Raw genomic sequence first — 15,482 nt, forward strand, 5'->3', positions numbered from 1 at the left:
TGAACTCACGACCTTGGGCTTGCCAGGCAGGCGCTATGCAGCTAAAATAAATCCCCAGCCCCAAAAAAGAGATTTTGTGGTTAAATACATTTTGGAAATGCTAGCGTACACCAAGGCAAATAGTTTTGCCTGCTATAGTTCTTAGAGAATTGGATGAGCCAAAATGCCTCTGTAAGTGTCCAATTAGAGTGATATAATATACACCAATCATCAAATTTGATCTCTCAAATGTATTAGTAAAACAGCTAGTTGTATCTCAAACGACAACTATCATTTGCAAGGAATGGTTTGGACTTCATAAATCTAATACTTTCCATCACTGGTATGTAAGTATCATGAAAGAAGGAATAATACCAGCTCTTGTGTTACTGATATGTCCTAGGTGCTTGTATCATCCATAGTACCACAATAAAATATGTTCTTAATAAATACTTGTTTAAAGAATAAATTTATATATAAATATTACCTTTCTGTACCCTTGTTTGAATAACCATTCCCGTTGTACTTGTCCTGATGTCTTTGCCTCCAGTGTATAACAAAAAGTGTCTCATTTTCCCTGTTTTACATGGGTATATGTGACTTGTCCATGATTCCAACCAAAGTGCTAGTTCTACAATTCAAACAAAATCTCTCTGACTTCATAAAATTTACTTTTAAATGTTTTACTTCTTAAACAAGTTATTTGAGTTGTGCAGTCTTAACTCTTGTCAATGAACAAATTGCATTGTAAAATCCTAGGCATATGTTTATGATATATCTATCTACTATATTTTAACCTGCTGCATCTGTAATTGATCACAGTGATATACTCTTATTTAATTTCCTGACAGTTTTTGAGACTACAAGTACTAAATTAACCACCAGAGCACAATTTAGGAGTAAGTATATGATATGGATTCATTTCACACTTTTTACTTCAGTTAATCCTTCGATTAACCAAATTATCTCATGTATGACTCAAGCATTTATATTTTTATTGGGGAGAAAAAAAGAGACAAATTTCGGTCACAATTCTGTTTAATACTTGAAAAACATTTCACATATGCATATATCTGTATGTATTTGAAGCAGAAATATTTAACTGATATTTGAAATGAGGAACAACTTTTCTTGAAACTGGGAAAACTCTTTTTAAAACTTATGTAGTGTTAAGTATGATGTGGTAAAAAAAATTTCATCTAAAGTAAATATTTATTCATACACTACAGCAAAGTCTTACCACTAATCAATAGCAGGGCATGTTTCAGTATAGAACTAATTTCCAACTTGCTCCATTCAAAAAAGCAAAAATATATAAATTGAGAGAGAGAGAGAGAGAGAGAGAGAGAGAGAGAGAGAGAGAGAGATAGAGAGAGAGAGAGAGAGAGAGAAGGTAGAGAAAAGCCAAGCTTAAAATATGGCCAAATATATATTGCTCACAATTATTTTATGGACAAATTTCATAATCAACTCTGTTCCCAATTTAATAAGTTCAGCTGAATAAAAAATTCTGGGTGTATTATTAAAAAATATACAGCCAAGTAAATGCTGCTTGGGTTGTAAAACAAATCTGGTATTTTTAAACCCATTAAGGTCAAACTCTAAAAGTCAGGTCAGATAATTATTATAGTGTTATATTTCTACAATAAAGTTAAAACAGACATAGCCAAATATGTACCACTCTGGCCAATTAGAAAAACACAACAGAAATTTTAGTGGTGCAATGTTTCCCCTTTAGAAGGTGAGGAAAGAGTTATTTCATGTTTATCTAGAGTAAGGCCAAATGTAGCACCACATTCCTCTTGGCCAAATTTCTACTAAGGCAAAAGCAGAATGAATATGCAAGTGTGCTTTTGACCATAGGCCAATATTTTTAAAAGGACAGAGATTTTCCTTCTCTGATATCTACATTTAATGACTGAAAAACAGTGCTAGAGAAACAAAGCAAACAAAGGATTCTAAAGGATCCATGGCGCTAAGTGATACATGACAAAATTCCACTTAAACAGGCCCAAAGAAATTCAGCAGAGAATAAGTACAAGCAATGTGAGGGCTTCTACTTTTAATTCTGTGCCCAAAAATGACAAAATATGATTATTTCCATACAGTGACAGGGAGAAATGGGAAGCTTGAAAACTTAAAATGTGTTGTTGTTCATAAAATGAGACAGGTTTCACATACATTGTATTTCAGACTGGTGGCTTTGAGAGTGTCTGAATCACTGCTCATAATGTGGACAGAGTAAAGCAGGGGAACGAGAGGATAAATGCAGTAACTCCACCTCTTAACATTTTGGAGAGGTGAGGCAATCTAAAGGCTAATCTGAAAGTCAGTACAGGAAGAAAAAAACATAGGCAAATATACTATTAAGCAGGGCGCAAAAAGAATGTCGTTAGCACATTTGTAAATTTCCAATTCTTTCTTACTATCCTTATCCAAACACCCAAACAAATCAGTTTAAATACAACTTCTTTTACTAACGTCTTTTGAAGTATCACTGCAGTCAAGTAACCATCTGCTGCAAATACAAATAGAGCTGCATTCAAGAATTATATTACACAGCCTTCCTAGCAGAGATCTTACGGCAAGCTGTTCTTGTCAAAATCAGAACCATTGTGATGATGCATCTTAATATTCAATCAGACTTTAAGTAAAGAGTGACAAAAGTCCACATATGGATGACAGCTGTTTCTTCGGTAAATATTTTCCCATTTATTGAATGGAGGCTTATGGCAACCTAGGATATATTCCATCAGAAATTTCAGCCTCGGGCTGGGGATTTAGCTCAGAGGCACAGTGCCTGCCTGGCAATCGTGAGGTCATGAGTTCGATTCCCGATACCAGGGAAAAAAAAAAAAAGAAAGAAATTTCAGCCTGAACTGCCTGAGGACTACTAGAACAACACAAGAATAGTAAAATTTCAGCTTTCAGCTCTCGTCTACAAAGTAGATCTTCTAAAACAACAGCTACTTCAATTAAAGTAGTAGACTATGTCATTAATTTGAGCGGTACACTATGCCATTTATTTGTCATTAATTTCCTTGCCCACTACTGACAGGCAAAAAAATTGAATTTATGGAACTCCATTTTCTGCCCCTGGCTCACTAATAATACCAAAATATTTGTAAAATAAAGGCATAATTAGTTTCTGTATTGATTTTCTAAATGTATGAATGAAGTTGACTGTAATTTAAACATTTTATGGCTGTATTTTGACAAACAGTGAAACATTAAAAAAGATTAATGAGCCTATTATCTAAAAGAAGGTCTTATAAAACAAGGCCTCTTTTTAACCAATAAAGTGGCTTGCAAATTAAAATGTTTCAATAAAAGAAGATGGATTCTGAGGAGGAATTCATTAACTCCACAGTGATATCCAGTTTACATTTCAATAGTTATCAATGCAAGAGTCTAGCAAAGATACCTTAATGGTTTAGTAATACTCTTGAAAATGCTTTGTACCTCATTTATAAATTTTAAATGTGATACTGGAAATAAATATGGTAATGAAATATCATTCAAGTAGCATCTGTGTACTTTGCTAACTACAAAGTCCTCTGCTAGGTAACGAAAAGTCTGTCTCTTTATCCTAAAACTATCCTTTGGTGACCATAAAGTAATTCTTGCAAGGGAGGAAGGTTGTAGTGTCTTAGGGTAGGCTTGAAATATTGACCATTTATGGAACTGATATTTCCCCAGCTTCTGATTAGTTAATTAGAGTCTTTATTCTTGCCTGCAATCCAAGAAGTATAATCAACAATTTTCTTTTAAAATGTTGCATTTTCTTTCCCATTTTCCATGAATCTTTTCAGATTTTATTGTTTTTAATAGAAATTTTCACTAAGCAAACATGATAAAGAAGAATGTCTTACCCTGCAATTGGATCTACTGCTATTGCCTTAGGATTCTGAAGGTCGAGGTCAATCAAGGTGACACACACAGATCCGTTGAAATTACAAGCAAAGATTCTGTCACTGACATGGTCCGCAAAATAAAGATTTCTGGTGAGCCAGTCAATGGCCATCTGTTCCACATCTGAAAAACACGTACATAAAACACTGAATCATGGGTAGAGATTTGTCATCATAAGCCAAAAAGTCTATGACTGCCCAAACCATCACAAAGGCTACTCCTAAAGGATGGGTAATTTTACCATACACTACAAACAAAAAATGTCTTGTTACAACAAAGCCAATGACTTTAGTATGTAAAATAATTGCTTTTTATACCTTTCTTCTTGCTATCAGAAGATTGAAGATGACCTAGACAAACGGACAAAGAATTTCTAAATCTTAAAATATAGTTATTTGTAGTATAACATTTCTCTTACATTTGCCTTTATCCAAAATAGGTAATTTAATTCTATGAACACAACAGGTTCAAAAGCACAGCTAAGAATCTGTAGTAATATGAGGACACCTCTCATAAATGTGAGATCATCCTTTATTCCCAGATTCTGTGCTATTATTCCCCTCAAATGCACAGAGATTTCGCAGGTACAAAAAAGAGCAGAAGATTCCTTTACTTAAAAAAATCCTTTAGAAATAAGGCAAAAGAAGCAAGGCCATTTTTTCAGAGGTATGCTGAGATATTGAAAAGGCCTAGTTGAGGACTGATTCATTCTCTGGAGTGCAATCCAATAGCATTTTTTATGATGAAGGAAATATTCCTTATCTCTACTTTCCAGTAAGGTAGCCACTAATCAAAAGTGTTTATTGACCAGTTCGTGGCCACTGTGACTGGGAAACTGAATCTTCAGTGCATTGCATTTTAATTAACTTTGTCTAAATTCAAATAACCTCAGCAGTTGTGTGCTTGTTAGTATATTAAACTTGTAACAAGTGGCTGCTATGGATAGTGCAGATGTAGAAGAAAGTGTCTGTGTTTCACTTGAGTGTTTTCTACTTGATCAAGTTCTATATCCCATGACATTTCATGTTAATTTGAAGATAATTTTCAAGTAGAAAGGATACCCTAAAGATCATGGTTGTATTAACCTCTGAGGCATCTAACATTTTTATACTTAACTTACAAATCTCATTTAAGCATTATTTTTTTTGACAATGCTTGTCAGTAGCCAAATTTAATAATGCTTTTTGATTAGGAAAACTAGCCTGGCTCCTTCAATAATTTCATAAATAAATTTCTAATTCTTGATCAGTCAATATTTTTATGAAATTGACGCTTTCAACTCTTGATAATTACAATAGTCTCTCCTTATTCATGGGATATATTTTTCAAGATGCTTCAAGCTGGCAGGAGTAGCCAAAACAGTACCAAACTCAAAGTACGGTATGAGTTCTCCTTTACATGCACACTTATAAGAAAGTTTATTTATACATTAGGCCTAGTGAGCAAAAACACAAGTAATAATAAAATGGAACAATTGTAATTATACACCACATTGTTATGTGAATGTGGTCTCTTATTTCTAAGTCTCTATCCCTCATAAGGTTTGTTGCACCCTACTGACCATTCTATGGGTAACTGCTTCAGAGAAGTCACAACCACAAGTGAAGAGAACATCCTATTATTTAAATACTTCCTTGCTTGGACTTAGTACGGACTTTTGATTGAGTAAACAGAGTGACATCTTCAGTACAGACGACTCAAAATATGGTATGCTGAATACTATAATTTGAAGGAATTTGAGAAACAGAGGCATAGGAAGAGCTGTCCTAAATCCTCCCTCTTCCCTGAATCAGTTCATAAGACACACTCCTATGAAAGCGGTCTATCCATATCCACAGAGAAAAGGAATATGCCTAATTCTGAGGATAGAGGGACATAGAGGAAAAAACTGGTAAGCAGACCTTGCTACAGTCCTATTTTTCTATAACCTTTCATGATTCAACAAAACACCCAGGTTTAACACTTTTTTCAATTCTTCCTTTTCTCTATACCCTATTAAATACATGTGTATAGGTTTCTTTGTTAATATATTTTGTTTGTCAAATGTGCATGGTCCCAAGTGGAAAAAATAAGATGGGTGTAGAAAAAGATTTTTTTCCTTTCCCTTTAAGAGGTTATTTCTGTAATCTGAACCTCAATATTTTCTACTCTGTGCCTTTAAATACTTCCTTGGTAACATACTGCTTCAGTGAATGTCGTTCTGTCAACAGAGAGACTAAGAAAATTACATGTGCCAACCTTACCATTCATGTTTTCAAAACAAGGTAGAAGAATGAACACCTTTATGGCAATTTCTATCATGGTCTGCAGGGATAAACAGAAAATTTATATTGCAATGTACCAGATACTGGATTTTAGGTCATCTATTATAGTATCATTCCTGAATTATATAGTTTTTTTATGGAACCATAAATATTTAAATGTTCCCAAAACTCCAAGAAGCTTATTTTCATCCAGTCAGCAACCAGGACTTTTAAAAGTGTGAATTGTATCTCTGTCTTTAGAAATCTGCAGGAGTAGGGTGTGTTTTGAATTTGAGTCCCTTTGCATTAGAATATCAGCCAGGGCCCAGAGCTACTGTTTCAAATGCCATTTCAAGCACCTTGGGTTCAGATAAAGTATAAACCAGACTCCACTCGGTGGCCCTCATGCTGAGCATGCAGTTGCTTTAGTCTATGTAATTGTGATTTCACACAAAAGAGTTGCTTGCTAGCATACACATATTCTTTTAGTTCTTTCATACTTCTGAAAAATTCTGTCCTATTGAAATAATGGGTATTGTTAAAAATCATCAGGTTTGAAATAGGCCTCACAGAAGATTCTGTTAAGGTAAATATTTTGCAATTATGGATAACCGATTTTATTTCCTTCCCTTACAGTATGTTTCTGTCTATCTTTAATGTAGTTCATGTTAAAACTGGAGAGTTTAGGCAATTAGACACAGTGTTCAAGCAAACAAATCAATAAATAAAAATGTATAGATAATACTGAGTCTTAGAAAGTAACACCTCCAAGTCTGGTATACTTTGGGCTAAAGAATATTGCAGGAATTCAGAAGTAGAGATTATGATCTTCTCTTGCTCTCTTATTCACTCTCTTTCCTCTACCCCAAAATGAATCTTAGAAACTAGGTTCCCTTTTTTCCATGGGAACTAGGAATCTTTTTTCCCAAATCAAGTCATAAAAGTGAGAACAACTACTGTAACCTTCCTCCACTTCTCTCTGGAGGCATTAGCCACAAAGAAACTATTGTTTCTGCTATTAAGTCATAAGGTCTCATTCCAATGCAGTCCTGCCCTACCTTAAAGGAAGAAATGCTATACACAGAGACCAGGAAGAGCTGGAGCAGACAAGGCTTGCAAGATTCGCCCTGCATGTATCATCATTGTATCATACCCTTTCTGTCCAATCCTATTTCCACAGGGAGATCCACTTGGTATCGAAGAACGAAGTATACAAAGTTTTCTCAGGGTCTTTGTGCTTTCATTTCTGAAGGTACCCATGTAATGGAAAACTTTGATTCAATAAATTTGATTTGATTTTATATTGTAAACCTCTGTTTCACCATACGATTGTCTTCTCTGACCTTCTCAATGGTTGAGGACATGTAATACACCTCTCTACTTCTGGACAGACTGATGGTTAGATCGATCTATAGCAAGCTAGCTAGCAAGACAGAGACAGACAGACAGACAGACAGATAAACAGAGCAGATAGCTAAGTCAGTAAATGATAGTATTTTTCATTGCTACGTGCTTGCAGTGCACAGTGACTTGGCTCTTCATGGAGAGTGTGTACACGTACACAGCACACCTCTACTGTTCTTTCCATCCTCCTCTTATCCCCCTCACTTTATCTCTTGGTCCCCGTCACTTTCAAATTCTCTGTCTGCCATTTATTTTGTTCCTTATTTGTTTGGGATTCTCATATGAAAGAAATCATGGGATATGTAAGCTTCTGTGTCTGTTTTATTTCACTTAACATTATAATCCCAAAGTACAACCATTTTCCTACAAACGACTCATTTGTCCTTTCCATTGCAGAATAGTACCCTATCATATATAAATAACCACAGTATCTTCATCTGTTCATCTGTCAATGGACATAGACACGACTTCCAAGACTTAGCTATTGTGAATTGTGCTGCCATAAGCACGGGCATGTGGGCATATATGTACCGCATAATTTGATGACTTTAGCTCTTTGGAGGAAATACCTAGAAAGGGTATAGCTGGGTCAAGTGGAAGTCCTAGTGTTTTTTTTTTTTTTTGTCCTTCTTTTTGAGACAAGGTCTGACTATGCAGTTCAGGCTGGCCTTGAGCTTACTTTGTAGCCCAGGTTGGTCTCGAACTCACAACAATCCTGCTGCCTCAGCCTCCCGAGTGCTGGGATTACAGATGTGTGCCACCGCGCCCAGCAAATTTTGTTGTTTTGAAGAATCTCAATACTGGTTTTCAAAGTGACCGAAATAGTTTACACTGGCACCAAAATGAATAGGCTTGGCTAAATTTAATATGTATTAAATGTTTCTGAAACCAAAAAAGCTTCCCCCCCCCTACCATGCCAGCTAAAAAGATTTTAAACTCTGAAATATTTTCTGTTTACAGAACTCTAGAAATGAATTGAACATTTTCGGAGGGAGTTAACTATTCAAGTTGACATGTTCTTTATTTTATTTTTATTTAGCTGCACCATAAAAAATTCTCTGGACTTTTGAGGATAACCATAATAATTTTATAAAATTATTAAAATACAAAATTTTAGTAAGAACTCTAGGATTTTATCATTATGAAATCAAAGTTTTAAATATCTTCCTTTTACATTTTCTTAATTGCTGTTTATTATTTCTTCAACCAAAGTCATCTAGATTTTGGCCTTATGGTTTCTTTGAAATGGCTCATTTTTAACCACTCACAATTTTAAGTTCAATTCTAATCAAATTTCACTTGTGTCTTGTATGAAAAGAAAATCAGACCATACAGAGAAAGTCACAAGATGTGTTTGTATGAGAAAGGGTGTATGAGGACACAGTGCAAAGTTGACTGCTTCTGAGCCCAGCGCAGAGACCTCAGAATTAAATCTTGTGGCTACTTAAGTCTTGGGCTTTCCAACCCCAAGAACTAAGAAAATAACTCTTCATTGTATGAGTCACAAGTAGTATTTTATTATGATAGCTCTATGAAAACAAAATAACCACTCACATATTGTTTGAGAGAGTGGTCCATGACACCAAAGAATATTAATCTTACTTAAGATTATTAAGAATAATCTTAAGAATATTAGCCTTACTTTGCCAAGAGAAATGTAAAGGACATAGCTGTGTATCACTTTAATGTCATTGTGGACCACGGTTTAATAGATTGACCTAAGAACTAGTTAATTCTCACGGGATATGCATCTTTAATTGATTTGCAATTTAATATTGGTCAGTAAGCTCCATTCACTATGAATTTAGACATTAATTATAGAATGATAAATTTCAAATCACTTTCAATTAATTGAGAAGATAAAACTAAAGGTTATATTTTAATTATTCTTAAAATATGTCTGTTATATCTTTTCATCAATCATATTTTTAACTTTGTGGAGTATATGCACTGGCAAAGTTTAGCAATTGACTTTTTCTCCATTTATTTGCTGTATGATCATCAAATGGCCAAAAATGGCAAATTAAGTGTCTATAAAGATCAGAAACATAAAAAGATAAAATTTAAGGATTATGTGAAATTTAGATGAATCTTAGAAATTGTACATCTACCTAAAATGTCAGTCTCAATTTCAACTGTTGGCTTTGATAGTGAAATGTTTCATTGTTTCAAAGTAGCTCAAAATATGGATTGCTATTGAAAACTTCCAATTTTTATATGTTATGCCCACTTGTAAAATTTGTAACAAATTTTGTGTATCAAAAAAAGCTGTCTGCAACCATATCAGCTCAAAGCCACTAATGATTACAATGAAGCAAAGAAATCACTTCATACAATTAAGCTCAGCCCTGCCTTCTACTCAAAGCCATAATTTTGAGAAGCTTGCCAGCAGGTGTAAAAGTTGTTGTCCTTACAGTGAATAAGAATAATCAAAGTTCCAAAGTTCTGAGATGATTAAATCAAATAATAAATAGTGTTGCGAAGACAATAATACAGGATAATGACTGCATGATCGGTCAGATAAGGCATCCTGCAAGAAGTGGTATTTGAATTGGAATGACAAGATGCTAACTAAGCAGAGGTAAGATTTCAAGGCTTAGCAAGCAGAAATGAGCTTGGTATAGTCCCAAGATGGCTAACATGGGTGGGAGCTGTACCAGAGCTAAAATGTAAGTGAGTGAAAGAGGATGAAGCAGAGATGGGAGGGTAAACGATGGGTGCCGTGAAATGATGGATTTTATAATGATTACGTTGTAAAATTAGGAAATGACTCAAGCATGAACTTTCTTTTATTACACAGTAAATGTGCATGGTTTAAAAATTAAAACACTTCATCAAGGCTCCTGATGAAAAACAAGAGTGTCCACTCCACCCTTGAGATTCTCCTCCAATTGTTATAGCTATTTGAATTGCCCATATTTACTTCCACAATTCTGTATAATGTTTCTGCTGCCATTTTTAAGCTTTAAACATTTTTTATGTTGACTTTTTACTACATAAAACTATATCATTCTTTATGCTTCTTTACAAGTACACATACATAAATTCTCATATTCTCCTCACCTTCCTATAATCTGTTTTCAATTAAATTAATATCCATTGTTTATATGATCATGACTGTATAATTTGCTGTTATTCAGTGAGAATGCTTATTATGATGATACTCCCACTTTGGAAAACTTTATATTTTCTCTAGTTAATTACATCAAGTTCCAATTCTCTTGTCATAATATAATATTGAATAATTGTTGCAAAGTACTCTGAAACTCCTCCCCAAATAGAAAAACATGCCGGTATCAGGTTTTTCTTGTGTGAGGGTTTTTTGTTTGTTTTCTTTTTTTTTTCTTCCTTTCTCTTTGGATGTTTGGCATCCTTCCTGCGACCTGCTTTCCTCTTCTCTCAATCTGAACGTGTTTGCTCCCTAGCCGTGGTTCAGGTTTCTGTTCTTTACTATCTCACACCTTTCCTGTTTCTCAGATTAAATATCCTGTCTTCCATCAAACTGTAGGATATTCGATACACTGCAAATACATGACAACACATAGCCTGGCAAAATGGAATTTTAAAGGTTAGATTTATTTTTTCCTTTGGAGGTAAATGTCTCCTCCAAACTTCCTAAGGCCTAGAGGATAAACCCTATTCTCCACTCCCCTCAGCCCAGATAAATGGACTAAAGTTGCAGGTGTGGGCACCAGGAAGTTGCCTTCCAACTTCCGCTTGCCAAGGGTGTTATCATCTCTTTCTCCCTTCAGCCTAGGTAAGCAGAAAAAATATGCAGCTGCTGACCTGAGGAGTTAGGATCCAGGACAGGTGAAACAAGTCAGCAGTTGTTTATTTTCTGTGTGTCCCAAGCCTATTCTACTCTTTAGAAGACATGTGCACCCTGCACAGGGAGACGGTGATTTGAAGCAAATTAGGCCTCCTCATCACCAGGGAGGTAGCTTTGAATGAAGGATTTTACCTTTTCTGCAATAATAAATAGCTTTCTACGGTTTAGTCAGCAGGGAGCAACCAGACCTGAGGGTAAGAACCTGAGTGGTCCTTAACAGTTTGAAAGAAGCTCTCTGGCTGTGGGGAGTGAAGTAGGAAACTTAAAAGCTAGGCTATTCTTGGAACGGGTAATCCTTTTATTACTGGCCCCATCCTATGCTTCTCCTTCAAAAGTGCCCAGGGGCTCTAATTTTTTAAGTCTTTCATGGGTTCTCTCTCTTGGCATCCTATCTGCACTCTAGCAAATCACAAACATTAAAACTTAATCATTTAAAGTTCAATCTTCTACATCATATTGTCCAAATATTCTTACCTACTTTACTTTTCTTCTGATATGTTTGGATTAATAAATTTATCCACTGTACTTATAGTAGAATTTGAAAGAAAGACATGATATAAACATTTGCCACTTTCATTGTTCAATGGAAAGTCTCTGTGCATAGTTTCTAAAAAGGAATTTAAATGTCTGTTTAGTGTTTTTAAAATGTAATTCTAGTCATTGTGCTGACAAAAGAAGTAAGTCTGAAAATAACTAGCCATTCAGCCAAGTACTACAATTATCGGTGGGGAAATGTGCAAGTCTCAGAGTATCAGAGCCATGGTGAAGTTCTGTAGCAGACATCATTTGCCTTAGTCAACACTCAGCGTGTAATTCTATTTAAAAAGATTCATTAAGTGTTGCTATATATCTGGTGAAGGAGTCAAGAATCACAGCAAAAATTTTGAACACATCAGAAAGTGGCAGAAGAAATCCAAAAATAATAGGCACTATGAACTTTTCTGATCTTGTTATATAGAAGGAATATTTTAACTTCATGTTTTTATTCTATTTAAATAGTCTTCCCAATCTGCGATGATAAAAAAGGTAAGAATGGACAAAAAGCTTATTCTGTTTTCTTTTGTTTATATCTCTTCTATGGTATAAATGGGAAATTATCATTGATGTGCTAAACACATTTCTTTGCTAGGATATTTGAAAATGCACACTGACTGATGAAGTATTTAATTCCATTTATTTTTGCTTTTCTGTGTCACCAGAATCTTTACCAGGAAGGATGTACTCACTTTACCCTTAAGTGGCATTAACCTAAACAAAGAGAACAAAGACTAAGTCTGTTTGGTACAATAGTTAAAATGAAACTGTGGAAGTTCAACGAGGTGGTACTGTGAGTGGGCAGAAACAGACTCTGTGGGTCATTATAGAGCCTTTTCCTCTTCCTTTTTCTCACCAAAGTCTGGCTCCTTCTATACTAGAAATCTATTTCTTCAGTGAAAGAAATATCATGAAAATAAGCACTAAGGACACATCTCAGATGAGGGCTCGTAAATGACTACATAATCTACGTATGACTTAGGTGCTTCTGACGTGTGTAAGTGGGTTAATACCAGGTAAAGCCATTGGGTGTTGGGAGTTGTTGATTTTTGTTAGTGGAAAAAAGTGTTAGATGTTTGAGCTTTTGGCCCTGCTTCTACTTCATACTTCTCAGTTCCTTCCTTGGAAAGAGTCAATCTTACTTCCCCTGGGGGGTGCACCTGCTCAGAAATGACATTAGGGTTGTTCTGCTTATACAGGGGAAAACACAGTTGACGTAAAAGTGTCTTTTTTTCCCAAGGAAGAAAACACTGCACTGCATACTTATTTGAGTCATAATCCAAATGTAGTTATACTTCATTCTATCCTTACCCTTTAAACTCACATTCAGTCTACAAAGTCTTCTGTCTTCCACCTGAAGCTATCTACCTCTTTCCACATCTGCTATCTCTCCCCTTGTTTGGACACTATCTTCTCTCCTAAGGATGGCTACAGCAGTCTCTTAACTGGTCTTTCTTCTTACTTTCTTAACAAATTGTAACATTCTTTACAACGCACCCAGAGCAATTATTGTACAACACAAATTATATGGTGACACCAAAGGAGAATTCAGTATGCCTTATAATAATAGTTCTGTAATAGTTAATTACCAGTAAAGTCTTCTCAAACTGAAGTTCATAGAATTATGCTCTGCAAATGCTTTCCTAAGCACATCCTTGATATCTTTACACATATCTGAGTTTGCTGAAGTTTTACTCAACTTTAATTCAAAGCTCTGGAATCCTTTTCTTCTAAAATATTGCCATGAAGAAGTACACATGTGAGTTTGTGTTTGTCCATGTCATTTTAGCGAACAGGTTTTATTCCCAATCTCTGGTCTCTATTATTATCTTCCAAATGACTGCTGATTTTCTTAAAATTCCTGTTGGTAGGTCCCCTTCCATGTGTAATATAAAATCCAGCCTCTGAAATGTCCTGCAAGGATGCTAAGCCGTCCATTTTTCTCATTGTGTCCTTTCTCACTGTACTGCAGTCAAACTCACTTCTTCACTTTTCCTTGAACCTACTATGAATGCTTCCTCCTTGGACGTTTTCACTTGACATTCAAGAAAATAATACCTGACATGTGCATGGCTTGTTCTCTCCCTTCAGTCAGGTGCCTACTAAATATTAGCTTCAAAGAAAGGCTTCCCTTGATCAGAACATATTAACACAATCTACCCCTCTGTATGCACATGTGCACACACACACACACACATACACACAACAGTGACTAATGACCATCAGTTTATAGCAATGCCCTAAGATTATTATTTCCTTCCTAAGATTAATCAATGACAAATTAACTGTTTTTTATCAGTCCACTATCTCCCTACCTTGGAATACAAGCGCAGTATGAACAGCCATCTCAGATGTCTGAATCTAAAGCACAGAACTGTCTTTCACTCACAGTAAGAGTCCAGGTAGTATGTGTCAATGTACTGCTGCTACATTCACAGGAGCCTTTGATCAGGAACCTCCTGACTAAAATCTTTGTTCTTCCTTCTTCCATGAATGAATTATATAAAGTCACAAGTCCATTTTTCTTAAGTCAGCTGCAGTATCTTCCTTGCTTTTGTCCATGAACTCATTTTGACAAGTGATTATTCTTTACATAGAAAAGTTATACAGAGGGGCATGTTAAGTGCACACCAAGGATGTCTAGCTTTATGAACAGACAATTAGGCAGACGGAAGTTTACAAGAATGAATAATCCAGACAAACAACAACTATTTGATGGATTATGATACCTTATGATAGTATGCAAGAATAATAGAAACCAGGAAGCCTAATCAGAAAAATAATGAAAAGTTCAAAAGTACATCCCGTAAAATGTACTTAACGTGACCACAAACACTAACGCACTAAATGCTCCCTGACTTCTACAGTCTTGATGCTCATGCCTGCCAAGCAAAATTATTTCTTTCTCATCTATCTCAGACCTAGAACCATTTTCTGATTCTCAGAGACATAAAATTTTATGGTTCTTGTTCCTTTTCTTATGGAATTTATCAACACGTGGTTTTGTCTTTGAGACTTCAATTTGATTTACCCTCATTATTCTATTTGCATATATTAGATTATGTTATTTTCCCTGATCAAAGAGACTTATGATGAAGTTATTGTTCTTACTATACCATTATATGTTATATGTGCAATCGTCATCTCTAATTTTTGCACAGAACCATTATCATTGCTTATTATCAGTACTTTTCACATCTCTTACCCTCCTGAGTCATGACAAATAGAAAGTGACATGTATTTCTCTTAGGCATTGGTGCTAGTGTAGACTAAGTGAAGAAGAGACTGCACTGCTTTTAGTGGAATGATTTTGTTATAAAATTTTCATTCAGATCAGTGTTATCATTTGCGTTCAGTCTATAAAAGATTTCAACCATGAAAACCAATTACCAAATACTTGTATGATCCTTTCTTATCCATGTTTCTATTGATAAACACTTTATATATTAACCATATTTTAAAGAGATGGCATTCATTTTTGGACCTATATACTTCCCACAATCTGTAAATGGCTTTGGATTGCTTTTTTAAAAGAACAAAAAAATAACAAAATGTAATATCATGATCACTCCTAATTTTCT

At 35.1% G+C, this 15,482-nt stretch overlaps 1 protein-coding gene across 1 annotated transcript in view; it reads right to left on the reverse strand.

Annotated features, from left to right (window-relative positions):
* Window positions 1-15,482, reverse strand: part of Lrp1b (low density lipoprotein receptor-related protein 1B) — a 1,427,040-nt gene that overhangs the window by 890,165 nt on the left and 521,393 nt on the right. The window contains exon 7 of the mRNA XM_013517439.1: window positions 3,852-4,014. Coding sequence (XP_013372893.1) covers window positions 3,852-4,014 — 163 coding nt within the window. The remainder of the gene's footprint in view (window positions 1-3,851; window positions 4,015-15,482) is intronic.

This window comes from Chinchilla lanigera, unplaced genomic scaffold, assembly GCF_000276665.1.
Source record: "Chinchilla lanigera isolate Chin_1 unplaced genomic scaffold, ChiLan1.0 scaffold00039, whole genome shotgun sequence".
NCBI classification, from domain to species: Eukaryota; Metazoa; Chordata; class Mammalia; order Rodentia; family Chinchillidae; genus Chinchilla; species Chinchilla lanigera.